Raw genomic sequence first — 27283 nt, 5'->3', positions numbered from 1 at the left:
GTCACCTGGAGCGTCATTGGTCAGCGGCGCGCGGCGTCCTTCGGGAAATGTAGTCCCTTCCACTCTGGCGCGGTTACCCGGGGCAACGGACCCTTGGGCCTCAGTCTGACCCGGGTGCTGCAGCCCCGGGGCCTCGGCGGATGGACAGCGAGGGAGGAGGTGAGCGGGAATGGTGGGGCGGCTGCAGGGCTGGCTCCCTAAGAGGGGCTGCGGGGGAATGCGGCGCCCCTCAGGGCTGGGCTGGTGTGGCGGCGCCTCACCTCAGGCTCCCGGTCAGGGGCTGGATGCGGTGCCGATGGCGCCAAGGCGGGAGAGACCGGCGTCTGTGGTTTACCAGGCTGGTGTCTGTTTTTTGGCAACTTTATGAGGGTGTGTTTTATCTGCCGGAGTGGTGCCCCCGTCCCCACACGCCAACTTTACAACTTTTTTTTTTTTTTTTTTTTTTTTATTCCTCCTGAAATCGCCTGCGGTCCCGGTGCGCCCCGGCCCCCGGCCCGCTTTCGGAATCTCTAGGTTCGTTATTTAGGCACATTTGTTATTCAGGGACATTTCTTACGAACGGAATCTGACGGTTACGGGGTAGGGGGCTTTGCGTCTGGCGCCTGCAGGTGCGTCAGGATTCTCCGTCTTTTTTTTTTTTTTTTTTTTTTTAATATTTATTCGTTTGAAAGGCAGAGTTATACAGAGAGAGGACTTCCATCCGCTGGTTCGCTCCCCAGATGGCCTCAATGGCCGGGCTGCAGCCAGGAGCCAGGAGCTTCCTCCGGGTCTCCCACGCAGGTGCAGGACTTGGGCCATGTTCCACTGCCTTCCCAGGCCGTAGCAGAGAGCTGGATCGGAAGTGGAGCATCCGGGTCTCAGGCCACAATGCCCACCCCCCGTTATGATTCTGAAAAAGTCTGCGGGCCATCAGTCCACCTGAAACCACCAACCAAGGATGGACACAGACGCACAGGTGTTGATGGACACCCACCAGCAGGTGGAAGCCGGCCCCGCCCCGGCGGGCGCGCAGCTCCCTCCCCCAGCTCCTGATTGGCTGAGAAAGCTGGGGGGCGGTGCTCGGTGGGGGAGGGAGGGGGAATGGGTGGGTGCGGCTGGGCGGATCTAGGATCAGGGGGAGGGGAGTTTCGCTGTGATGTCATCAGGGCACCAGCTCTGTGTACGGATTACAAAGTTTGTGAAAGTTACCGAAATAACAAGTGGGGCGGGGTTTGCAAGGCAAGCTCAGCGGCTGGTCCACTTCAGGTCTCGAACCCTCAATTCTACTTGCTGCTAAGGCTAAGTCTTTTCCGAAAATACACCATGGAGCGTAGTAGGCTTGCGCCAGCATGCCCTGTGGATGCTGGGTCGAGTCTCGGCTGCTCCGCTTCCCATCCAGCTCCCTGCTGATGCGCCTGGGAGAGCAGCTAAGGGATGGCCCAAGTCCTTGGGCTCCTGCCACTCATGTGGGAGACCCGGATGGAGCTCCTGGCCCAGCTCCGGCCGTTGCCAGAGCTGTTGTTTGGGGAGCGAACCAGCAGATGGAAAACTCTCTGTCACTCCCTCTCTGTAGCTCTGCCTCTCAAATAAATAAATCAAATCTTAAATTAAAAAAAAAAGAAGAAAGGAATATCCACCATGATCATTTCTCACAAATCCCTCCTCTTTTTCTTTATACTACTTGGTGTTATTTCCATTTTATACTCTGGGATTAACGTGGTCTAATAGTTCTTGACTTTTTTTTTTTTTTTTTTTAATAAATTGTGTCCATTTGCTACAGCATTGTGTGAGGGACTCCTCTGGGAGCTCTTGGGAGAGCCTCCGTGATGGGTGGAGGAGCCCTGGTATAGGACGCCGGGCTGCAAGGGGTCACCAGTTGGACCAGGCACAAGTCCCTGTGCAACCCAATGGCAGCCGGTCCCGGAGCTTTCGTCCCTCCCAAATACCCCGAGACGGCAGCCCGTGGTAGGCTTAAAGCTGAATCCTTGCCGTTCAACTCCCCAGAGACACTCGGGATCCAGGCACGGGCTGGGAGTACTCTCGTCGCCCCGCACAGCACAAAACCCTTTCCACCTGGGTCAGAGTCCCCTGCGAGAGGGAAGGGGACCACTCGTGCCCGTGGCCATCTGGCCCCACGTGTGTAACAGCTGCTTTTAGTAACAGCATGTATAGAAAATTGTACCCATTCAACCCAGGTGTTCAATCGCCTCGTGTCCCTGTCTGTATTTCTAGGGTTTGTCCTGATTCCGTAATTTTTACTTGTTTTGGATCCACTGTAGAGATCGTCTGGTTTTATAACGTCACTGGTGGAGACTGAGGATAACTGAAGGGCTCAGGGCAGGAAACCTGTTCATCTGGCCTTGAATAGATGATGAGGAGCACAAGTAGTCTGCTACTTATTTATTTACTTGAAAGGCAGAGTTCCAGTAAGAGAGAAAGACTCAGAGAGAGGTCTTCCATCTGCTGGTTCACTCCCCAGATGGCCACAGTGGCCAGGGTTGGGCCAGGCAGGAGCCAGGAGCTCCATCCGGGTCTCCCACACAGGTGCAGGGGCCCAAGCACTTGGGCCATCTTCTACTGCTTTCCCAGACCACAGCAGAGAGCTGGATTGGAAGTGGAGCAGCTGGGACTCGAACCAGCGCCCATATGGGATGCTGGCACTGCAGGCGGCGGCTTTACCTGCTACAGCGCAGCACCGGCCTGGCTTCTAGGATCTTCACAGGGGTCCCCACCGGAGTCGTCTCTCTCTCTGCCTCTCCAACTCTGCCTTTCAAATAAATAAATAAATCTTTAAAAAAAAAAAAAGATCCTGGAAGCAATGACAGTCCTTTTAAAGTTAGTCATAGTGGAGTGGCAGGCAGCTGGTGGAGCCCTCGCCGTCTCCGTCCTTCTCTGCAGTTCAGTTTTGGGTCCAGTGCACACTCGGGTGTAACGAGGCCACTCCTTTAATCAGTTCTCATGCAGTCGGCAGTCTTGGTGGCCAGGAGCACTTGGCGGGGACCCTCCCGGCGCCATTGGTTTTGTCTTCTTCCCAAGGTTTAACCAGCACCAGGTCACCGGCTTGGAAGTGATGAATTGCAAACAGAAAGTAAAGCAGAGGAATGGCTAGACTATGTTCTTAAAAAAAAATTAGTCTTTGGTCTGCACGGTGGGGAGCTCTGTGGCCCTGCCACAGAGGCAGGGGGTCCCCGTAACAGTTGCTAAAGGGTAGCCCCACTCACAGCCAGGCGCTTCGGGACCCCTATAGCACTGTGCATGCGAAAGGACTCCTTGGTCTCTGTTTTTTTTTTTTTTTTTGTCAGACTAAATGTAGATATAATTTGTTTTGTTTTTAGGTTTGATCATTTATTGTGGTTATGCAGGAAAAATATATATATATATATATATATATATATATATATATATATATATTGACAGCCAGAGTTAGACAGAGAGAGACAGAGAGAAAGGTCTTCCTTCCATTGGTTCACCCCCCAAATGGCCACTACAGCCGGTGCACCATGCTGATCCAAAGCCAGGAGCCAGGTGTTTCTCCTGGTCTCCCATGCGGGTGCAGGGCCCAAGCACTTGGGCCATCCTCCACTGCACTCCCGGGCCACAGCTGAGAGCTGCACTGGAAGAGGAGCAACCGGGACATAATCTGGCGCCCCAACCGGGACTAGAACCTGGGATGCCGGTGCTGCAGGCGGAGGATTAGCCTAGTGAGCTGTGGTGCTGGCCACAGGAAAATATTTTTAAAGATTTATTTATTTATTTGAAAGTCAGAGTTACAGACAGGCAGAGAGAGAGAGAGAGGTCTTCCACCTGCTGGTTCACTCCCCAGATGGCCTCAACGGCTGGAGCTGTGCCGATCTGAAGCCAGGAGCCAGGAGCTTCTTCCAGGTCTCCCACGTGGGTGCAGGGGCCCAAGTACTTGGGCCATCCTCCATTGCTTTCCTAGGCCACAGCAGAGAGCTGGATGGGAAGTGCAGCAGCCAGGACTCAAACCAGCACCCATATGGGATGCTGGCCCCAGTGTAATCTGTTTTAAGGTTATTTTGGTAACATTCCCAGCAGCGGCCACTGTAAGAGACGAAGGCTGTGCCCAGCCGAGAGATGCCTTATGATGACAAACAGTTTCATCTCCCTGCTTTGGGGGTTTCGGTGACGTCTACCTGGAGGCTTTGACATGGTCTCAACCCTGGGGGCCTCCCACGTAACTGTTTGTTTGATGACCTTTTAATTCATCTTTGACAGATTACATATCCCGTACATACCTGTCTGGTGAGCGTGTCCATTCCTGTGTAACCATGGCTTCTGGGTATAGTATCCCACACGGCCTGAGGACATCAATGGCACCTTCTAGGCAATATGGCCATCTTTTTATTTTATTTTAAAGATCTATTTATTTGGGGCCGGTGCTGTGGCACAACAGGTTAAAGCCCTGGCCTGAAGCGCCAGCATCCCATATGGGCGCCAGTTCGAGTCCCGGCTGCTCCACTTCTGATCCAACTCTCTGCTATGGCCTGGGAAAGCAGTAGAAAATAGCCCAAGTCCTTGGGCCCATGCACTCATGGCTCCTGGCTTCGGATTGGCTCAGCTCCAGCCATTGCGGCCAACTGGGGAGTGAACCAGCGGATGGAAGACTTCTGTCTCTACCTCTCTCTGTAACTCTCTTTAAATAAATAAAATAAATCTTTTTTTTTTTTTTTAATTATTTACTTGAGTTACAGAGAGGCAGAAGCTGAAAGACAGAGATCTGCCATCTGCTGGTTTACTCCCCACATAGCCACAACAGCTGGATCTGTGAAGCCAGGAGCCAGGAGCTTCTTCCAGGTCTCCCACGTGGCTGCAGAGGCCCAAGGGGGCCCAAGCACTTAGGCTGTCTTCTGCTGCTTACCCATTGGCAGGGAGCTGGATGGGAAGTGGAGCAGCCAGGACTCGAACCTGCGCCCACATGGGATGTCAGCACTGCAGGTGGCGGTTTTACCTGCTACGTCACAGCACCGGCCCCGTAATGTGGCCACCAATTCCCTCATCATTGGTTTGCTGATCATTCCCGTCTCCTTCCCATCAGGGAGTAGCCATTTTTCGTCATTGGTTTGGGTGGGCCCTGTTTTAAGCCGTCTCTCTTCTTTTTCTTCTTCTGTTGTTTGCCAGCCTGTTCACAGTAGCTTCAAGGGAGTTTCCATTGTGCTGAGCATCCGCCTGAGCCACAGCCACTCAGCAGGAAGCGCAAGGCTAAGACCTGTGTAATGAATTCTCCATGAGCCAGCCTTTTCCGTTACTGTTTGTAAGACCCCTTTCTGTCCAGATCTCTCTGCACCACACCACAAGCTTAGTTGGAGTCCATGCAGATGGCCCCCTCCTGGCCTCCAAGGAGTTTTAGCACCTGAGGGCACGCAGCTCCTAAGTGTGGGCAGGCCAGTGGTTGGCTAATCTGTCCCTTTCACACCCTGAGGGGCTATCACGTTCAATAACTGCATAGCCATTATGTGTTTTCTCTGTTAGTCGGGATGAACCATCCACAGCCTCATCCCCTCACGTAGGAGGGTCTCTCTCACGTCTGGTCAGACTTACGTCTGAACAGTCATGGATAGACAGGCACTGTTTGACCAGCTTCCTCCTTCCTTAAAAATTCAGCCAGGTGGGGCTGCTCCTGTAGCCTAGCGGGTGAAGCCGCCACCTGCAGCGCTGGTATCCTGCATGGATTCTGGTTCAAGTCCCAGTTGCTCCACTTCTGACCCAGCTCCCTGCTAATGCACCTTGGAAAGCATTGGAAGGTGGCCTGGTGCTTGGGCTCCTGCACACATATGGGAGACCCAGAAGAAGCTCCTGGTTCCTGGCTCCAGATTGGCCTGGCACCACGGTTCACTAGGCTAATCCTCTGCCTGCGGTGCGGGAACCCCAGGTTCTAGTCCCGGTTGGGGCACTGGATTCTGTCCCGGTTGCTCCTCTTCCAGTCCAGCTCTCTGCTGTGGCCCGGGAGTGCAGTGAAGGATGGCCCAAGTGCTTAGGCCCTGCACCCGCATGGGAGACCAGGAGGAAGCACCTGGCTCCTGGTTTCGGATCAGCACAGCTTGCCGGCTGTGGCGACCATTTGGAGGGTGAACCAACGGAAAAGGAAGGCCTTTCTCTCTGTCTCTCTCTCACTCACTGTCTAACTCTGCCTGTGGAAAAAAAAAAAAAAAAAAAAGAATTAAATCATCCTGGCCGGCACCGCAGCTCACTAGGTTAATCCTCCACCTGCGGCGCTGGCACTCTGGGTTCTAGTCCCGGTTGGGGCGCTCGTTCTGTTCTGGTTGCTCCTCTTCCAGTCCAGCTCTCTGCTGTGGCCCAGGAAGGCAGTGGAGGATGGCCCAGGTGCTTGGACCCTGCACCTGCATGGGAGACCAGGAGGAAGCACCTGGCTCCTGGCTTCGGATTGGCGCAGTGCTGGCTGTAGTGGCCATTTGGGGGATGAACCAACAGAAGGAAGACCTTTCTCTCTGTCTCTTTCTCTAACTCTGCCTGTCAAAAAAATAAATGAATAAATAAATAAAAGAATGAAATCATCCTTTTCCAAGAGAATGGCCTCATATTTTAGAATTCTAGAATCTGTCAACCATTTTTCAGCTTTTCAGTTTAAGAAATTTCTTTCTTTCTTTTTTTAAGATTTTGATTTTTTATTTAATTGAAAGGCAGAGTTACAGAGAGAGGAGAGAGAGAGGGAGAGAGAGAGAGAGAGAAGGGAGGGAGAGGGAGAGGGAGAGAGAGAGAGAGAGAGACAAAGAAAGAAAGAAAGAAAGAGAGAGGTTCCATCCGCTGGTTCACTCCCCAAATAGCCACAATGGCTAGAGCTGGGCCTGTCTGAAGCCAGGAGCCAGGATCTTCTTCCAAGTCTCCCATGTGGGTACAGGGGCCCAAGGACTTGGGCCATCTTCCACTGCTGTCCCAGGCACATTAACGGAGAGCTGGGTCAGAAGTGGAGCAGCCGGGACTCGAACTGGCACCACAGGCAGAGGTTTAACCTGCTGCGCCACAACCCCAGCCCCTAAGAGGTCTCTGACCTGATGTGGGGTGCTCCCTGTAAGTGTTTTCCCAAAAGTTAAGATACAAAGGCTCCCTGGTCCTAGTGGGCAGGCCCAGAAAGCTTGCCTTTTTTTTTTTTTTTTTTAAGTCCAGTCCATTAATCCATGGTCACGAGGAATAGTGCTGAGCTGGGTATGAAGATATGGCACCACAGGGTGGTGAGCCCGTACAATTTGATTGCTAGCTCTCAAGTCGCATACTAACCTGTGAGACCCGTTAGAACTCTTTGCTGGAAGAATTGGGGTGTTATATGGGGACATACGGGGTTCTGATAGTCTGTCTGTAATGTCCCAGGTTGTAATCACTTTCTCCCTCTGTTAGGAGTGGGGTACTGTATCTTACCAACTGCTTCCTCTGGCAGTTTACAGAGAGAGGGAGAGACAAAGAGAAAAATCTACAGACAGAGAGAGGGAGAGACAGAGAGAAAAGTCTTCCATCCGCTGATTCATTCCCCCAATGGATACAATGACTGGAGCTGAGCCGATCCAAAATCAGGAGGCAGGAGGTCCATCTGGGGTCTCCCAGGTGGGCGCAGGGGCCCAAGGACTTGGGCCATCTTCCACTGCTTTCCCAGGCCATAGCAGAGAGCTGGATCGGAAGTGGAGCAGCCGGGACTCAAACCGGCGCCCATATGGGATGCTGGCACTGCAGGCAGAGGCTTAGCCCACTATATCATAGCGCCAACCTGTAGGTTTAATTTTAGAGGGCTAATTTTTAGTCTTCCTCTCTTTCCTTCTTTTGCCCATAATGAGAGATCAATGTGTTTTTCTACTTTTTTTTTTTTTAAGTTTTTGTTTATTTGTTTGAGAGAGGGAGGGAGGGAGGGAGGGAGGGAGGGAGAGTTACAGAGAGGAGACAGACAGAAAGGTCTTCCATCCTCTGGTTCAATGGCCCGAGCTGAACTGATTTGAAGCCAGGAGCCAGAGGCTTCTTCCTCGTCTCCCACGTGGGTGCAAGGGGCCCAAGGACTTGGCCGTCTTCTGTTGCTTTCCCAGGCCACAGCAGGGAGCTGGATCAGAAGAGGAGCAGCTAGGATTTGAACCAGTGTCCATATTGGATGCCAGTACTGCAGACCAGGGCTTTCACCCACTGAGCCACAGTGCCGGTCCCTGTTTTACTTTTTTTAAGGAAATTCATTAGACTCCCAGTTGTCTATTATCTAGTCAGAGTCCCAGTCCTCCCTGACTTAATAATAATTAGTTCCCTGCCTAGGAAGTTGGTTCCTGCCTCTGGAACATACAGGAATGATCCTTCCTTTCTTTAAAGATTTTGTTTATTTGAAAGGCAGAGAGAGAGAGAGAGAGATTGATTTTCCATCCGCTGGTCCACTCCCCAAATGGCTGCAAATGGCAGGAAATGAGCCAATCCGAAGCCAGGAGCCTCGAGCTTCCTCCAGATCTCCCATGTAGGGACCCAAGCACTTGGGCCATCTCCCACTGCTTTCCCAGGTGCATTAGCAGGGAGCTGGATCGGAAGTGGAGCAGCCAGGGTTCAAGCCAGTGCCCACATGGGATGCCCGCGCCGCAGGCAGTGGCTGTACCCGCTATGCCCTTTGGAAACCTGTCCTCAGCTGAGGAGACTCCCAGCCGAGGGGCAGCTTCTCTCTCCCAAGGGGCCACGGCTGCCGTCCCAGTCATCTCCTCGTCTCCTGTGGCTAACACATTCATATGGCCACCATTTCTGCCCAGATACATAGCTGGGCCCCCATAGTTGGTCTAATTGATCAGCTGGGCCAAGTGGGTCTTCCAGAAATGGCCCCATCTTTTTTTTTTTTTTTTTTTTTTAGAAGTACTGGTAAGAGGGGCACTGGCTGAGCAGTTTCCTCCCTGCCTTCCTGGGACTTCCCCAGGTGGGTCCACGCTAGAAGTCCTCTGTTTAAACAGAAGAGGGGAGTTAGATCCTTGTCGCACTGTCATTTGCTGTGCTGTCTGGGACATGGGCCTGGAGGTGCCGTGGGTTCCGCCTGTCCCCGTTCTGCAGGCCCCAGCTCCCCCGGGCCCCACTTCCTCCATGTGTTGCTCGTCCTGGGCAAGGAGGCAGACACCATAAGGGGGTCCTAGGCCTTTCCCCCTCCTCTTTGAGAGGAGACGCAGCGAACAGGACAATCACTTTGCTCCTGGGAAGACAGGGCTCTGTCATATACAGACGGAACCAGGGCCTGAGGTAGCCAGTGCGCCTCTGAACCAGCACAGAGGCTCTGAGGTGAGACGCACGCTCCGCTCACAGACCCACACGGGCATGCGTGCAGCCCTGACCCAGGCACACCAACAGGTGCACATGGCGAGACCCAGCCCCAGGCCGTCCTCCCCACCCCCACCCAGGACCCCAACTTCAGTGAAAGGAAGCCGCAGTGTCTGTCTCTGGGTGTCCCAACGGCATCCCCAGTGGACTGTCCAGGGGAGGAACGTGGCAGCCGGCTCCCTGGGCAAACTCCCCACTAGGCCCAGAGCTTTAGTTTCCGGACCCTGCCCTGAGGGTGTCTGTGTGCAGGTCCCCATGGCCGACCTTGTCGCCAAGCCACATCTCAACCACACACCCCAAAAATGCTCACCCCCCAAGATAAGGCAGCACTTAGAAAGTCCAGTGTCTTCCGCCTTGGTCCCTACCTGTAGTACTTACAAAGTCCAGTGTTTGGTACCTTGGTCCCTACCTGGAGCACTTACAAAGACCAGTGTTAGCACCTTGGTCCCTACCTGGAGTACTTACAAAGCCCAGCGTTTGGTACCTAGTCCCTACCTGGAGTACTTACAAAGCCCAGTGTTTGGTACCTTGTCCCTACCTGGAGTACTTACAAAGTCCAGTGTTTCCTGCCTTGGTCCCTACCTGGAGTACTTACCAAGCCCAGCGTTTGGTACCTTGGTCCATACCTGGAGTACTTACCAAGCCCAGCGTTTGGTACCTTGGTCCCTACCTGGAGTACTTACAAAGCCCAGTGTTTCCCGTCTTGGTCCCTACCTGGAGTATTTACAAAGACCAGTATTTGGTACCTAGTCCTTACCTGTAGTACTAACAAAGCCCAGTGTTTCCCGTCTTGGTCCCTACCTGGAGTACTTACAAAGTCCAGTGTTAGCACCTTGGTCCCTACCTGGAGTACTTACCAAGCCCAATGTTTGGTACCTTGGTCCCTACCTGGAGTACTTACAAAGACCTCTGTCTTCCATCTTGGTCCCTACCTGGAGTACTTACAAAGTCCAGTGTTTCCCGCCTTGGTCCCTACCTGGAGTACTTACAGAGCCCGGTGTTTCCTGCCTTGGTCCCTACCCGGAGTACTTACCAAGCCCAGCGTTTGGTACCTTGGTCCATACCTGGAGTTCCCTGATGGCCACGTAGCACCTGTTTTCATTGTCCCTGGTGTCATTTTTCTCTGCCTCCAGTAGATGGTATGGGGCTTGTCTGGCTTCTGCAGGGACAGCAGAGAACCCGGGCAGAATGGACCGCCCCAAAACTGGGTGAGCTACATCTCCCCCTTCTCCAGAGCTCCCACGCTATGCGTGCACTGAGACCCCATACGAGCCCCCAAGCTGTGGGCAATAAGCTCACCTGAGACCACCCCGCAACCAAAGGATGTTCTCAGAAACATACAAGAAGCAGGAAGCAAGGCGTTTGGCACACCCAGCAGTGGAAGCTGGCAGCACCCTCAGGCCCTCAGCCCCTCTTATTCTTCCACGGGAGGTCCCTTCCCCCAGCTTCTGATGGGCTGAGAAACTGGGCAGGGAGGTACAATGGGAACCCCACACCACGGGGGAGGGTAACGGGGTGGCGTTGCTGGGCAGACCCAGGAACAGAGAGAAGGGAGTTAGGCTGTGGTGTCTCATCAGGGCTCCAGCTCTGTGCACAGATTACGAAGTTGCTGAAAGAGTTACCAAGATAACAAATGGGGGCTTTGGGGCTTCTGCCCTCTATCCTGTGCGCCCCAGAGGCCCAGGACCATGGCTGCACTAAAGCTAGGCTAAGTCTTTTCTGAAAATCCACCTCAGGTCTCACAAATCGCATGCCATGAAACTTTGTCTTATGCACAAAATCATCAAAAAATATTGTTTCTTCAGAGGCTGGCATTGTGGTGTAGTGGATGAAGGCGCTGCCTGCAATGCCGGCATCCCACCTGGGCGCCAGTTCATGTCCCCGCTGCTGCACTTCCGATCCAGCTCCCTGTTAATGCACCTGGGAAAAGCAGTAGAAGATAGCCCAAGTGTTTGGGCCCCTGCACCCACGTCAGAGACCCAGGAGAAGCTCCTGGCTCCTGGCTTCAGCCTGGCTCAGCCCCGGCTGTTGTGGCTGTCTGGAGAGTGAACTCTGTCTTGGAACTCTGACTTTCTAATAAAATTAAGAAATAAATCTTTAAACAATTACTTTCAGGCTATGTGTATAAGGTATATATAAAATGTAAATGAAGTTCATGTCTGCACTTGAGTCTTGGGTCCCATGACCAAGATACCTTATTATGCATATGCATAAATTAAAAAATCTGAAATTTGAAACACTTCTAGGCCCAAGCATTTCAGATGCAGGATATTCAACTTGTAATTTTGTGAGTACAGAATATCTGTTCACATTGTTTACCCCTTGATGTCATTCTTAAAAGATTTATTGAAGGGCTGGAACTGTGGCGTGGCGGGTAAAGCTCCGCCTGCAGTGTGGGCATCCTCATATGGGCACGGGTTTGAGTCTTGGCTGCTCCACTTCCAGTCCAGCTCTCTTCTATGGCCTGGGAAAGCAGTGGAGATGGCCCAAGTCCTTGGGCCCCTGTACCCGCGTGGGAGACCTAGAAGAAGCTCCTGGCTCCTGGCTTCGGATCAGTGCAGCTCCGGCCGTTGCAGCCAGTTGGGGAGTGAACCAGTGGATGGAAGACCTCTCCTCTCTCCTCGCCCCTCCCCTCCCCTCCCCTCCCCTCCCCTCTCCTCTCCTCTCCTCCCCCCTCCCCCTTCCCCCTTTCCCCCTACCCCCTCTCCTCTCCTTAGATGGCTGCTAATCAGAGAAGCTGAGACTTGAGCTAGGTACTTCAATGTGGGACATGAGTGTCCCACCCAGAGTCCCAGCTCCCGTGCCAAGTGCCCGCCCCCACCCTGAGGTGTTAGGAGGGTGAAGGTAAAATCTGGTTGTAGTGGTCGGAGGGTGGGGCTGGGGCAGGTGACTGGGGGTAGATGATAAATGACTGAATCCTGGTGGCTTAAAAAGGGTGAGGGAGGGAGAGGACACACACACACACACGCACGCCTGTACACACACGGACACACCCATGTGGTCCCTGTCCTTGCCATGTGATACCCTGTGCAGCTTTGGGACTCTGCAGCCAGAAGACCATCACCCTTTGCTGGCCCTTGACCGTCTAGAACTGTGCCTACATATGCCTCTTTGCCTTACAACAATATGCAGCCTCGGGTGTTTCATTACAGTAATTAAAAATGGATGTGGGCTGGCGCCGCGGCTCACTAGGCTAATCCTCCGGCACACCGGGTTTAGTACCGGTCGGGGCGCCAGATTATGTCCCGGTTGACCCTCTTCCAGTCCAGCTCTCTGCTGTGGCCCGGGAGTGCAGTGGAGGATGGCCCAAGTGCTTGGGCCCTGCACCCCATGGGAGACCAGGAGAAGCACCTGGCTCCTGCCATCGGATCAGCGCGGTGCGCTGGCCCATTGGAGGGTGAACCAACGGCAGAGGAAGACGTTTCTCTCTGTCTCTCTCTCTCACTGTCCACTCTGCCTGTCAAAAAAATTTTAAAAAAAATGGATGTGCACACACACACACACACATACATGCACGCATGCATGTGTGGTTTTGGTCATCTTCTGAAGCCATCACGAGATTTAAAAGCTTGGGAAGCCTTGCACTGGCTCCGCCGTCTCAGGGCACGTGGGAACTGCCTGAGATTATGATGCAAGCACTTGCCCCTCTCCCCAGAAAAGCATGCCCCAGCACACACACGGGACATGTGGCCAACATGTCAGCATGAGAGACGAAAGCCACGTCTGGCCATACGTCCTCCTTGTCCCTTCGCCAGTGGACCACACACCTTAAGTGAAGTAAGATTTTTCCGGGGAGCTCATCAAATATAGATTTTTTTTTAAATTGACACTGTGAGAGGCAATGACTTTTTATTTAAGATTTATTTATTTGAAAGTCAGAATTACACAGAGAGAGTAGGAGAGGCAGAGAGAGAGAGAGAGAGGTGTCTTCCATCCGCTGATTCACTTCCCAATTGGCCACAATGGCCGGAGCTGCGCTGATCTGAAGCCAGGAGCCAGGAGCTCCATCCGGGTCTCCCATGCGGGTGCAGGGGCCCAAGGACTTGGGCCATCCTCCACTGCTTTCCCAGGACATAGCAGAGTTTAATCAGAAGTGGAGCAGCTGGGACTCAAATCGGCACCCATATGGGATGCTAGTAGTGCAGACGGTGGCTTTACCCACTACACCAAGGCACCAGCCCCAAATATACAGATTTTTAAAATATTTATTTGGGGCCGGCACTGTGGCAAAGCAGGTTAAGTGCCAACATCCTGTATGGGCACCAGTTCAAGTCCTGATTGCTCCACTTCTGATCCAGCTCCCTGCTAACAGCCTGGGAAAGCAGTGGAAGATGGCCCAAATGCTTGGGCCCCTGCACTCACATGAGAGACCTGGAGGAAGCTCCTGGCTCCTGGCTTCAGGTCGGCGCAGCTCCAGCGGATGTGGCCATTTGGGGAGTGAACCAGCGTATGGAAGACCTCTCTCTGCGTCTGCCTTTCAAATAAATAGATAAATCTTTTTAAAAATTTTTCATTCAAAGGCAGAGTGACAGAGGAGAGAGGGAGAGAGGGAGAGGGAGAGAGAGAACGAGAATGAGAATGAGAAAGAATGAATCTTCCATCCGCTGGTTCTCTCCCCAAATGCCTGCAACTGCCAGGGCTGGCCAGGCTGAAGCCAGGAGCCAGAAGCTCCATCCGGGTCTCCCACGTGGGTGGCGGGGACCCAAGCGCTTGAGCATTACCTGCTGCCTTCGAGGCTCATCAGCAGGGAGCTGGATCGGCGGTAGAGCAGTGGAGATGCTGGTGTTACAGGTGGTGCCCGCCCCCAGGGCTCAGGGATCAAGGAGCACAGGCTTTGGAGTTTGACCCGCGCTTTGCGTCTGGCTCTGCTCCTCTCCAGCCACTGGTGGTGGCACCTCTGAGGGCTTTGCTCTCCTCTGAAAGGGCGTGGCAGTCCCCAGCCCAGCTCCCAGGGTGCTGAGAGGAGCTGCACGCAAAGCCAGGAGCTGGGAGCTCCGTCCAGGTCGCCCATGTGGCTGTGCAGGAACCTAACTACTCAAGCCATCGCCCCTGCCTGCCCCCCGAGTCTGCACTGGCGGGAAGCTGGAGGCAGGAGCCAGAGCTGGGGATGGAAGCCAGGTACCGTGATCCGGGACACGGGCGTCCTAACCACCGCAGCGGCTGGGCCATGCGCCCGCCGCTGGCTCCTGGCACTGACCGGGAGCCGAACAAGGGGTCCCAAGTGCCTCGCGCTTTCAGAGTCGTTAGCCGGGTTTGAACCGCGGCCAGACCGCAGAGGGCACTGTCCGGTCCGTCTCCCGTCACCAGAGCAGAGTATCTGAGATTAATCTCTCAAGGAACAAGTGTCTTCAGCTCCTGATTCTGCAGGTTGCAAATCTAAGGCTGGAGGCTGCATCCGTGCCAGAACGTGGCAGAGACGCGGTGGGCAAGCAGGTGCGCGTGGGGAAGGTGGAGTGCAAGGCCCGCGGCCACCCGCTCCTGCAGGACACGCTCACCCCTGTGAGAGACCCTGTCAGGTCCTCTGAGGGACCTCTGAGGATCACCTGTTTTTTTGGATTTTAAAGATGTGGGGCCGGCGCTGTGGTGTAGCGGGTAAAGCCGCCGCCTGCATTGCTGGCATCCCACATGGGCGCCAGTTCAAGTCCCGGCTGCTCCACTTCTGATCCAGCTCTCTGCTGTGGCCTGGGAAAGCAGTGGAAGATGGCCCAAGTGCCTGGGCCCCTGCACCTGCGTGGAAGACCTGGAGGAGGCTCCTGGCTCCTGGGTTCGGATCCGCGCAGCTCCGGCTGTTGAAGCCAATTGAGGAGTGAACCAGCAAATGGAAGACCTCTCTCTCTCTCTCTCTCTCTCTCTCTCTGCCTCTCCTTCTCTCTCTGTGTAACTCTTTCAAATAAATAAATAAATCTTTTTTTTTTATTTTTTTTTATTTTTTTATTTTTTTATTTTTTTTTTATTTTTTGATAGGCAGAGTGGACAGTGAGAGAGAGAGACAGGTCTTCCCTTGCCGTTGGTTCACCCTCCAATGGCCGCCGCTGCAGCCGGCGCACCGCGCTGATCCGATGGCAGGAGCCAGGATCCAGGTGCTTTTCCTGGTCTCCCATGGGGTGCAGCGCCCAAGCACCTGGGCCATCCTCCACTGCACCCCCTGGCCACAGCAGAGGGCTGGCCTGGAAGAGGGGCAACCGGGACAGAATCCGGTGCCCCTACCAGGACTAGAACCTGGTGTGCCGGCGCCGCTAGGCGGAGGATTAGCCTAGTGAGCCGCGGCGCCGGCCCAATAAATAAATCTTTTAAAAACAAGATTTATTGGCTGGCGCCGCGGCTCACTAGGCCAATCCTCCGCCTAGCGGCGCCGGCACACCGGGTTCTAGTCCCGGTCGGGGCGCCGGATTCTGTCCCGGTTGCCCCTCTTCCAGGTCAGCTCTCTGCTGTGGCCAGGGGGTGCAGTGGAGGATGGCCCAGGTGCTTGGGCCCTGCACCCCATGGGAGACCAGGAAAAGCACCTGGCTCCTGGCTCCTGCCATCGGATCAGCGCGGTGTGCCGGCCGCGGCGCGCCGGCCGCGGTGACCATTGGAGGGTGAACCAACGGCAAAGGAAGACCTTTCTCTCTGTTTCTCTCTCTCACTGTCCACTCTGCCTATCAAAAAAAAAAAAAAAAAAAAAAACCCAAGATTTATTTTATTCATTTGAAAGGCAAAGTGACAGAGAGAGGGAGAGAGAGAGAGATCTTCCATCCTCTGGTTCACTTCCAAAATGGCTGCAATGGGCATGGCCAGACCTGGCGGAAGCCAGGAGCCTGGAAACTCTCGCTGGGTCTCCCATGTGGATGGCGGGGGCCCAGGTACTTGGGTCATCCTCCACTGCCCTCCTGGGCACATTAGTAGGGAGCTCGGTGGCAGGTGGCACAGCCAGGACCCCAGTGGGCGCTCCTATGGGGATGCTAGGGCCATAGGCGGTGCTTGGTCGTCTGTGCCACAGAGCTGGCCCCACTTAATCACCTCCTACAGGTCTCGCCTCCCAGTCCTTGTACGATGGCAGCCACATTTCGCCTGGAGTTTTGTTGTGGACACATCACGTGCAGACTGTAGCGAGCCCTGTGATCCTTAGGCAGTGGGAGCGGCCCAATGCACCATGCAAACATCCGGGGTTCTGATTTTACAACGTGTTGTCTTTCCCCTCCAGAATGGCTTCCATCAGGAAAATCAGCCGTGCCACCCTCGGGAGCTTTGGGGACTTCAGTGATGGTTCCTTCGATGTCTCAAAGCTGGGAGAGATGGAAAACTTGAAAATGAGCAGAAGTCTCACCCAAGTAGCGCCCGGCCCCGGCCGATTTCTACAAAGAAACGCAACGGTGGGTGAGAGGCTCTTTCTCTCCAAGGAGGACGCCGACCCCGGGAGCAAGCCGCGGCTCTCCTCCCGCGTGCCGCCCCCCACCGCCTCGAGGCTCAGAGCCAACGCCGTGCTCATGAAGCTGGCCCAGATAGAAACCAAGATCAAAAGCCGGAAGGCGCCCGCCAGCCCGGCTGACACGGACTCCGACTCGAGGCCCACCCGGGACAGGCTCCCCAAGCCAGCAGAGCTTTCTCCGCAGGACACAGATAGAACCTTCCAGAAGCAAGGCCGCGAGAGTCCCGGCAGCGGGAGGAGCACGCAGGCTGGGAGCGGCAGTCGGTTTCTGAAGAAGAAGGGCCCACCTGTTGCAAACCCAGTCCCCGAAGCTTGTCCTGGGAGAGAGAGGAATGTCCAAGTGCCCCCGCCAAAAGAACCTGCTGGAAAGTTTGGTTCCCCTGACAGCGACCAAGAGGAGATGGAGGACCTGTCGGGGAGCCTGGCGGAATGTTCTAGAGAGGAAGCAGCCTACAAGGGCCAGGGTCTCACCGGCGGTAAAGTCAGGGTAAGACTCAGCCTTAGAGGGCCAGCGCCGTGGCACAGTGGGTTAAGCCACCAGCATCCCACACAGGCGCCGGTTCAAGTCCCGGCTGCTCCATTTCTGATCTGGCTCCCTGCTGAGTGCCTGGGAAAGCAGCAGAGGATGAGCCAAGTCCCTGGGCCCCTGCACCCACGTTCTGGCTCCTGGATTCGGCCTGGCCTGTCCCCGACTGCTGTGGCCATGTGGGGAGTGAACAGCAGATGGGAGACCTCTCTCTCTCTCTCTCTCTCTCTGTGTCTCTCTCTCTCTCTCTCTCTGTGTTTCTCCTTCTCTCTCTCCACAGGGACCCAAGCACTTGGTCCATCCTCCACTGCTTTCTTATGTACATTAGCAGGGAGCTGGACCAGAACTGAAGCAGCTGGGACTTGAACCGGCACTGATATGCGATGCTGGCATTGCAGGAGGTACAATGCCAGCCCCATTTCTTTTCTCTTCTTTCCTTCTCCTTCTTTTTTTTTTTTTCTTTAAAATTGATTTATTTGAAAGGCAGAGTTATTGAAAGACAGAGAGCAAAAAAGTTCTTCCATCCCCTGGTTCACTCCCCAAATGGCTGCAACAGCAGAGCTGGGCTGATCCGAAGCCAGGAGCCAGGAGCGTCTTCCAGGTCTCCCACGCGGGTGCAGGGGCCCAAGCACCTGGGCCATCTTCCACTGCTTTCCCAGGCCACAGCAGAGAGCTGGATGGGAAGTGGAGCAGCCAGGATTTGAACCGGCACTGATATGGGATGCCAGTTACCGGCTCTGCCACAGCGCGTGCCCCATATTTATTTTCTTGATATGTTTTTGTTTATTTCTTATTTTTAATTGACATGTTATAACTGTACACATTTAGACAGTACAGTGTGACATTTCAATCTGTGTATACAATTGGTCAGTCAGATCAGTGTCGTTGGCAAATGAAATGACTACAGAAAGTTCATGGAAGGGAACTAAATGGTAAGTCTAGGAGCGGGTGTTTGGCCCAGCAGTTACGACACTGGTGAAGATATCAGAGGGCCTGGGGTTGCGTCCAGCTCTGCTCCTGACTCCGGCTCCCTGCCACTAAGCACCCTGGGAGGCAGCAGGTGAAGGCGCCAGTGCTTGGGCCCCTGCCGCCCACGTGGGAGACGAGGATGGAGTTCCGAGCTCCTGGCTCTGGCCTGGCCCGGCCCTGGCTGTTGCGGGCTTTTGAGAAGTGGACTAGCAGGTCTATCTGTCTCTGTCTCTCTGCCTCTCAAATGAATAAATAATTTAAAAAAAAAAATACAGGTCTACTGTGGTGCAAAAATGTTTTGAAGTCCATGCATCCTATGTTGATAGCATGCGTTTCTCTCTGTAGGAATCATTCATGGGCCAGCACTATGGCATAGAAGGTTAAGCCTCCACCTGCAGTGCCAGCATCCCAATTGGGCACCAGTTCAGGTCCCAGCTGCTCCACTTCCCATCCAGCTCCCTGCTAATACACCTGGGAAAGCAGTAGAAGATGGCCCAAGTGCTTGGGCCCCTGCACCCATATGGAAGGCCAGGAAGAAGCTTGTGGCTCCTGGCTTCTGCCCGGCCTAGCCATTGTGACCATTTGGGTATGAACCAGTAGACAGAAGACCTCTCTCTCTCTCTCTGTAACTCTTTCACATAAATAAATAAATCTTTAAAAAAAAATACTTAAAGAGAGTGAGAGATCGAGGTCTTCCATCCACTGGTTCACTCCCCAAATGGCCACAGCAGCCAGGGCTGGACCAGGCCAAAGCCAGGAGCCCAGAACTCCATCCGGGTCTCCCAGGGTCTCCCATGTGGGCGGCAGGGACTCGGGCACTTGAGCCGTCATCTCGCCTCCAGGGTGCACGTGTGCAGGGAGCTGGCATTGGAAGCAGCACCAGCCCCAGAAGTAGATATGGATTTGGGGTGTCCAAACTGCCGTCCTAACCACCGTGCCAAACAGCTGCCCAGAACGCACGGCTGAGTGGGCGGCAACCATCTCTCCCTAGGAGAAGCCCCATCCCCCATCGCGCCCCCTCCCCCTCCCCCAGGCCCCAGTACACCTGCGGGCTTCCTGTTCTGGTCAGCGGGAGCCTGCCCGGAGCTTGTGCCCAAGGTTCGTCACCTCGCGGCAGGTGCTCGCGCCCTTCCTTTCCTGTTCCAGCCCTCTGTGGATGGACACGTGGGTGGCTCGTCCCTTCCGGCCGCTGTGGTCCTGGGCGTCCGGTCTCTGTGTCTCCATTCTCACTTCTCCCAGCTCGGCACCGAGGAGCCAGACTGCGCATCCCCTCTCCGAGGCACTGCCGGGTCGTGTCCCATAGTGGCTGCTCCGTGGGGCACCCCCTCCCCCACCCCTGGCAGCAGCAGTTGGGGGTTCCAGTCTCTGCACGTCCCCACCATAGCGAGGCGGAAGGCAGGCTGCATGTGGGGGGAAGAACCCACGTCTTTATGTTCCTGGGGCAGCAGGGCTTTAACGTAGGAAATGCATGGTTAGCAAGGTAACTTGAAACACTCCTGCATAAGTGGAGTTGGAAGTGTGAGGTTACGGGGGTACACACCGGGCCAGGTAGTAAAGATGCCGATTGGGACCCTTGTGTTCTACGTAAGAGTGCCTGGGCACGAGCCCTGGCTCCTGGCTCCAGCGTCCGGCCTGTGTGCACTCTGGGAGACAGGGGGTGACCGCTCGACTGCCTGGGCTCCCGCCACCCACCTGGGAGACCCGGACAGAGCGCCTGGCTGCTGGCTCCAGCCGGGCACATTCCCAGCCTGTTGTGGCCACCTGGGGAGTGACCCAGCGGAGGGACGCTCTCTCCCTCTTCCTCTCCCTCTTCCTCTCTCTTCGTTGCTTTGATATTCAAATAATTATTGCTTTTCAAGTAGGATTATTTTATTACAAAAACAATTTTGAAATTCATGCATAGAGTAAGAATTTTGCACCTATTATAAAAACAAGTTCTTGGGGGTGGGCACTGTGGTGCAGCGGATTAACACCCTGGCCTGAAGCGCCAGTATCCCACATGGGCGCCGGTTCGAGTCCTGGCTGCTCCTCTTCCAATCCAGCTCTCTGCTGTGGCCTGGGAAAGCAGTAGAAGATGGCCCAAGTGCTTGGGCCCCTGCACCCGCATGGGAGACCCGGATGGAGCTCCTGGCTCCTGGCTTCGGATCGGCGCAGCTCCGGCCATTGTGGCCAATTGGGAAGTGAATCAGCAGATGGAAGACCTCTCTCTCTCTCTCTCTCTCTCTCCCTGTAACTCTGACCTTCAAATAAATAAATAAATCTTTTTTAAAAAATTCGTTGCACCAAAATAAACTAATGCTTTAAATTCCTTTTCCTTTTTCCTTTTTTTTTTTTTTTTTTTCCAGTAGAGTTAGAGAGGAGAGGCAGAGAATGAAAGAGGTCTTCCATCTGCTGATCTGCTCCCCAAATGGTCAGCAGGTCCAGGGCTGGGCCAGGCCAAAGCCAGGAGCCAGGAGCTTCCTCCGGGTCTCCCACACGGGTGCAGGGACCAAGGACTCGGGCCATCCTCCACTGCCTTCCCGGGCCACAGCAGAGAGCTGGATAGAAGTGGAGCAGCTGGGAGTTGAACCATTATGCATAAGGGATGCTGGCATCCCAGGCCGTGACTTAACCCTCTGTGTCATACCACAGGCCCCTAAATTTCATTTTCCCATGAGCTTTTTTTTCCCCAAAGGTTTATTTATTTCTTGGAAAGGCAGAGTTAAAGAGAGAGACAGAGACAGAGACAAAGATCTTCCTTCCACTGGTCCACTCACAAAATGGCCACAGTTGCCAGAGCTGAGCTGGGCCAATCAGGAACCAGGGTCATCTTTCTAGGTCTCTCCATCTTCCACTGCTTTCCAGGCACTTTTTTTTTTTTTTTTTTTTTTACAGGCAGAGTGGATAGTGAGAGAGAGAGAGAGAGAGAGAGGAAGGTCCCCCTTCTGCCGTTGGTTCACCCTCCAATGGCCACCACAGCTGGCGTACTGCGGCCGGTGTACCACGCTGATCCGAAGGCAGGAGCCAGATGCATCTCCTGGTCTCCCATGGGGTGCAGGGCCCAAGCACCTGGGCCATCCTCCACTGCACTCCCGGGCCACAGCAGAGAGCTGGCCTGGAAGAGGGGCAACCGGGACAGAATCCGGCGCCCCGACCGGGACTAGAACCCGGTGTGCTGGCGCCGCAGGAGGAGGATTAGCCTACTGAGCCGCGGCACCGGCCTTCCCAGGCACTTTAGCAAGGAGCTGGGTGGGAAGTGGAGCAGCCGGGACTCAAACCAGCGCCCGTATGGGATGACGGCACTGCAGGCGGCGGCTTTACCCACTACACCACAGCACTGGCCTCTCCATGAGCTTCTTGAAGCACCCTTTTATGTGAAAGCAAGGTGGCATTTCTTTTTTTCCAAGATTTTATTTCTTATTTATTTGAGAGGTAGACTTATAGACAATGAGAGAGAGAGAGAGAGAGAGAGAGAGAGGGGTCTTCCATCTGCTGGTTCACTCCCCAGATGGCTGCAATAACCTGAGCTGCACTGATCTGAAGCCAGGAGCTCCATCCAGGTCTCCCACATGGGTGCAGGGCCCAAGGACTGGGGCCATCCTCCACTGCTTTCCCAGGCCACAGCAGAGAGCTGGATGGGAAGTGGAGCAGCCGGTACTCGAACCAGCACCCACATGGAATGCTGGTGCTGCAGGTGGAGGATTAACCTACAGTGCCAGCCCTAACGTGGCATTTCTGATTATTTGTGGAATATTCTCTCATCCCAACATCATTCTAGCTACACATTGTACCTTGACCTCTAGAAATGGGGGAAAAGGCAAAGAAAAGGGACTCAGGGGCCTGCGCGCTAGTGCAGTGGGCTAATCCTCCACCTGCCACGCTGGCATCCCACAGGGGTGCTGGTTCTAGTCCCGGCTGCTCCACTTCCCATCCAGCTCTTTGCTGTGGCCTGGGAAAGCAGTAGAGGATGACCCAAGTCCTTGGGCCCCCGCACCCACGTGGGAGACCTGGATGGAGCTCCTGGCTCCTGGCTTTGCATCAGCGCAGCTCCGGCTGTTGTGGCCAATCAGGGAGTGAACCAGCAGATGGAAGACCTCGCTTTCTGTCTCTTTCTCTCACTCTACCTCTCAAATAAATAAATCTTTTTTTTTTTTTTAAAGAAAAAGGGACACGAAGTTTTTCTTTGATTAATTAATTTATTTTCATGTTATTTAAAATACAGAGAAAGAGATATTTCATCTGCTGGTTCATTCCCCAAATGCCCACAACAGCCAGGTCTGGGCCAGGCCTAAGCCAGGAGCTCTGAACTCCACCTGGGTCTCCCGCGTGGGTGGCAGGGCGCCCAGCACCTGAGCTGTCACTGGTGCCTCTCGGGGTGCTCCGGAGCCGGCAGCTGGAGTCGGGAGCGGAGCTGGGACTTGAACCCTGGCGCTCCCATGGGAGATGTGGGATGTGGGTGCTCCAGGCCATATCTTGACCACTGTGCCTGACGCCAGCCCTGAGAAGTGGCACTGGGATGGGGGACCTGCTTAGCCCACATCTGCTAATTCTGTGTCTTTTATGTCTGCCGAAGTAGGGTCAGGCCCCGGCCCCGCCCAGTGCAGAAGTTCCCAGCTCGAAGCCCTCCAGGCCGTGGCGCCAGCGCACCTCGCAGCCAGCTCGGGGCAGCGGCGGCCGGTCCATGACCCCCTCCCCAGAGATGCCCACTGCGGCTGACACAGCCTCGCACACTTCATCCCCTTCCGCCCTGGGTGCCTTCGCCAAGTCCGTGCCTTCTGAGATGGGCCGCACCGAGCTCGCGTCCTCGGCCAGCAGTGAGGCCGGGCCTGGGTGGGAGTCGCCGTCGGAAGCCTCCGAGGACAGCCACAGTGGTAATCCCCCCACCCCGTCTCTGCACCCGCTCACGGCCCAAGCAGGGAACTTCGTGTCGGTTTCTGGAGGTCAGGGCACCACGTTTAGATAGGATGGCGTTGGGGTGAGAGGACGCACCCCGAATAATCAGAGATGCCGCCGGCTTTTACCATCGAACGGCGGCGCCTCAGAAGCCCGTGGACATGGATTTTAAGGCATGAGTTTATTTTGGTACAAAAAATCTTTGTTTTAAAGATTTATTATTTATTTGAAAGTCAGAGTTACACAGAGAGAGGAGAGGCAGAGAGAGAGAGAGAGAGGTCTTCCATCTGCTGGTTCACTCCCTAACTGACCGCAGTGGTCAGAGCTGGGCCAATTTGAAGCCAGGAGCCAGGAGATTCATCCGGGTCTCCTGTGTGGACACAGGAGCCCAAACACTTGTTTTTCTTCCACTGGTTTCCCAGGTGTGTTAGCAGAGAGCTGGATCAGAAGTGAAGCAGCCGGGACTTGAACCAGCGCCCATAGGGGATGCTGGCACTGCAGGTGGCGGCTTTACTGGCTACACCACAGCACTGGCCCCAATCTTACACTTAAAAAAATCTATATATTTGAAAGACAAAATTGAGTGAGGGAGAGAGATCTTTCATCCCTGGTTCACTCCGCTGCTACCTTGAGGGTCCCCAGTGTGGTGGTCACAGGGCAGTGAGTGTTGGAGGGGCCACGGCAGATCTTGGTTCTTTCTTTAAAATCCTCACGGGGCTGGTGCTGTGGCATAGCAGATAAAGCCACCACCTGCGGTGCCAGCATCCCACATGGGCGCCAGTTCGAGTCCCGGCTGCTCCACTTCCGGTCCAGCTCTCTGCTATGGCCTGGGAAAGCAGTGGAAGATGGCCCAAGTCCTGCACCTGCGCGGGAGACCTGGAAGAAGCTCCTGGCTCCTGGCTTCAGATCAATGCAGCTCAGGTCATTGTAGCCATTTGGGAAATGAACCAGCGGATAGAAGACCTCTCTCTCTCTGTCTCTGTCTATCTCTGTCTCTCTCTTCTCTCTGTGTAACTCTGCCTTTTGAATAAATAAATAAATCTTTGAAAAATAAATAAATAATCTAAGCCTCCATCTAGGACCTAGTTCAGACTAGGAGCCGAATGCGAGCCTGGTGGCTTACGCAGCACACGTGGCTTTCCTCTCGGTTCCAGAGGCTGGGAGTCCAGAATCCGGCTGCCCCCATGGTTGGGTTCATTTTTTCTTTTTCAGTTTTACTTAGTCATTTGAAAGGCAGAGTGACAGAGAAAGAGAGAGAGAAAAACAGAGGTCTTCCACCCACTTTCCAAATGGCCACAACCACCCGGGCTGGGCTGATCCAAGGCCAGCAGTCAGGAGCTCCATCCGGGTCTCCCACGTGGGTGGCAGGGGCCCCAGCATTTGAGCCCTCCCCTGCCACCTCCCGGGGTGCGCATCAGCGGGAAGCTGGATCAGAAGTGGAGGCGGGACTCCCCGGTGCTCTGATAAGGGGGTTGTGGGCATCCTTAGCAGCGGCCCTTCCCACCACACCACAACGCCCCGCCCAGACACGATTTCCCAGGTGTAGGACCCCCAGGTAGGGGAGGCCTGACTGTCACCACAGCCTGGTGCTCGACACAACCCCCAGTCCTTCCCACGTGGCCCTCAAAGAAAAGGGGTGCCTGCCCCTGGGCTGGCTCACTGGGGGCGGGTCCACACATCTCTCCGTCTCCCTGCACCTTTGCAGCATCAGCTGGGCTGACACTGTCTCCCTGCAGATTTCAGAATCAACGTCTTGTCCCTGGATGACTTGGACGGAGCCGTCAGTGAGACGTCCGCCGTGCAGGAGGTGAGTCGGGGCCTGTTCCCTGCAGGCGCTCCCGGGAATGGAAAGCCCTGCCCTGGGCCTGGGCCTCTCAGACCCGGGGTTCCCCGTTCTGACCCCCAGAGGGCACTGGCCATGCCTGGGCCGCTCTGGCTGTCACCGTTAGGGGGCAGTGGGTGCCAGAGGCATTTCTCGTGGACAGAGGCGGTGTGGCAGTGGCCTTACAGCGCCGAGCATCCCAGGCCCTGATGCCACCTGCCACGGCGGAGGGCGGGGAGCAGGAGGGGGCTCCGGCTGAGGCGGTAGCAGGGGGAAGCTGGCACAGTCGGCGGAAGGCAAAGGTGCGCCTCCCTCAGCCCCGGGGGGGGGGGGGGGGGAGTAGTTAGGGTCAGCAGCCGCACTCCGTCAGCCACGTGCGCTGCTGTGAGGTCCGCCCTGTTGCTAACACCTGCATCTTAAAAAAAAAAAAAAAAAAAGCTTATTTAAGGGAAGAGAGAGAGCGAGCGAGAGAGAGAGCGAGCATGCAGGGCAGAAGCGGTGCAGAAATCCTGCAGAGGGTGCAGCGGGCCCTCCTGCGCTCCGGGCGCCCGGCTCCTCCGCCTGCACGTCTGTAGTGCGCCCGCACGTCTGTAGTGCGTGGCTCTCTGGAGAACACCTCCCCCAGCCCCGTGCTCCCCTTGGTCTCAGGACGAAGGCGCTCAGAGGGAAAAGCCACCGGGCGACCACGCCCACGCCACGCCGCCTGCAGGGAAGCGGACAGGGTCACGGCCAAGGTCGTCCGCCCGCCACAGGGCCTCCGCCTCTCCCGGGAACGCCCCCTCCGCGGAGAGGGGCCGGGACGCGGCCTCCACCACCGACAGCGAGATCTCGGAGCACCTGGGCGCCCGCTCGGCCACCGCCAGCCCCGAGGACAGCGCGTCCTGCCCGCCCTCGTCTCTCGGAGAGGCTGCGGGGGGCTCGGCTTACTCCGAGGACTTCGAGAGCTCCCCGGGCCCGTCAGCCTCCCAGCCGACTGCCCCTTCCCCGCAGACTGCGGACAGAACCCTGGACAGTCTGTCCGAGCTCTCCTCCGGCCTGGGGACACCCCCGTCCAGGAGGAGGCGGGGCAGGCACGGGCCGAGGGCCATGGTCAAGGAAACAGCCGTGCAGACCCTGGATCCCGCGCTGGCCTGCCCGTGGGCGGCGGGTGAGTGTGGCCATCCCGCGCGGGGCAGGGCGGCCGGGAGAGCCGGGGCAGGCGCCGGCTGGGCGCGGGCTTCCTGGCCAGAGCCCGGGCTCCCGAGATCCGGGCCGATGTCCGTGGCCGGCTAACAGCACAGGTGATGGCAGCTGCCCGAGGGGTCCCCCAGCTCAGAACAGACAGAACCCCAGCCTAGGGCCACTCACTGCGGCCACCCGTGCAGGTGACCGTTCCCAGCATGCCCCGGGCGGTGGAGAGCCAACCCCCTTTGCTTTCATTTCTTCTTGTTTTCCTCTTTATGTGAAAAGTAGAGAGACAGAAACAACGGAGCTAGGAGAGAGAGCGGGGGTGGGGGTCTTGCATCTGCTGGCTCACTCCCCAAATACCCACAGTAATGGGCTGGGCCAGGCTGAAGCCAGGAGCCTGGAGCTCCATCCGGGTCTCCCACGGGGGTGGCGGGGGCCCGAGCGCTTGAGTCGTCACTGCTGCCTCCCAGGGCGCGCATGCGCAGGGAGCGGAGCTGGCACTTAGAGAGAGAGAGAGAGAGAGAGAGGTCTTCCATCTCCTGGTTCACTCCCCAAATGGCCACAATGGCTGGAGCCAGGAGCTCCATCCGGGTCTCCCGTGCAGGTGCAGGAACCCAGGCACCTGGCCCATCCTCCACTGCTTTCCTAGGCCATAGCAGAGAGCTGGATGGGAAGTGGAGCAGCTGGGACTCGAACTGGCCCCTCTATGGGATGCCGGCGCTGCAGGCAGCGGCTTTACCTGCTATGCCACAGCGCCGGCCCCTCTATTTCAAATAAGATGAAAATAAATAAGTAAACAAGCAAGCAAGCAAAAAGCAAGTAGGGCAGGAGGGGGAGGACAGGCCACGCGGCTCCCAGCGTCACGGCCTCGCCTTGCCGGTTCACCTTTCCCGTGTCCTTGGCACAGCGGCCGGCATGGCGACCGGCATGGCGACCGTCGGGCCTGCCCTGGGAGGCGCCTACGCGGACCCAGCACCCATCGCCAGCCACATCGTCAGCGCGGACGTGCTAGAAGGTACAGCCAGCTTGGTGGGGCCCTCCTGGGAGGTAGGCACAGAGTCACGCCTGTTCTCGCTTTAAAGCTGGGTTCAGCACATTGGTGGGGGCAAGGTTCCGGAACCTTCTGTCCTGTCCCTTGCCAAGGGGTTCTAACATCAAAGAGAAGAGAAAGGCTAAGAGGAGCGTGCTGAAAACTGTCCGCTTCCACGTCCCCCCATGTTGTGTGCATTCATTCTCAGCCTTGTCCCCT

General features: G+C 55.6%; 1 protein-coding gene across 4 annotated transcripts in view; it reads left to right on the top strand.

Moving 5' to 3' along the window:
* The first annotated feature begins 31 nt into the window (after window positions 1-31).
* C16H19orf44 (chromosome 16 C19orf44 homolog) overlaps window positions 32-27283 on the top strand; it is a 29563-nt gene continuing 2311 nt past the window's right edge. For 2 of the 4 annotated variants that reach the window (XM_089316474.1, XM_008249330.5), the window contains exons 1-6: window positions 32-159; window positions 16454-17165; window positions 22729-23023; window positions 24782-24852; window positions 25516-26014; window positions 26942-27049. In XM_089316474.1, coding sequence (XP_089172600.1) covers window positions 16455-17165; window positions 22729-23023; window positions 24782-24852; window positions 25516-26014; window positions 26942-27049 — 1684 coding nt within the window. In that variant the 5' untranslated portion in view covers window positions 32-159; window position 16454. The remainder of the gene's footprint in view (window positions 160-16453; window positions 17166-22728; window positions 23024-24781; window positions 24853-25515; window positions 26015-26941; window positions 27050-27283) is intronic. The other 2 variants (XR_016223375.1, XM_089316475.1) reach the window with 1 other exon arrangement.

Source organism: Oryctolagus cuniculus, chromosome 16 (assembly GCF_051225735.1).
Source record: "Oryctolagus cuniculus isolate XC-2025 breed Fujian yellow rabbit chromosome 16, ASM5122573v1, whole genome shotgun sequence".
Lineage (NCBI taxonomy): Eukaryota > Metazoa > Chordata > Mammalia > Lagomorpha > Leporidae > Oryctolagus > Oryctolagus cuniculus.
Note: the sequence above shows the minus strand (reverse complement) of the source record. Positions and strands in the feature narration are given on the sequence as shown.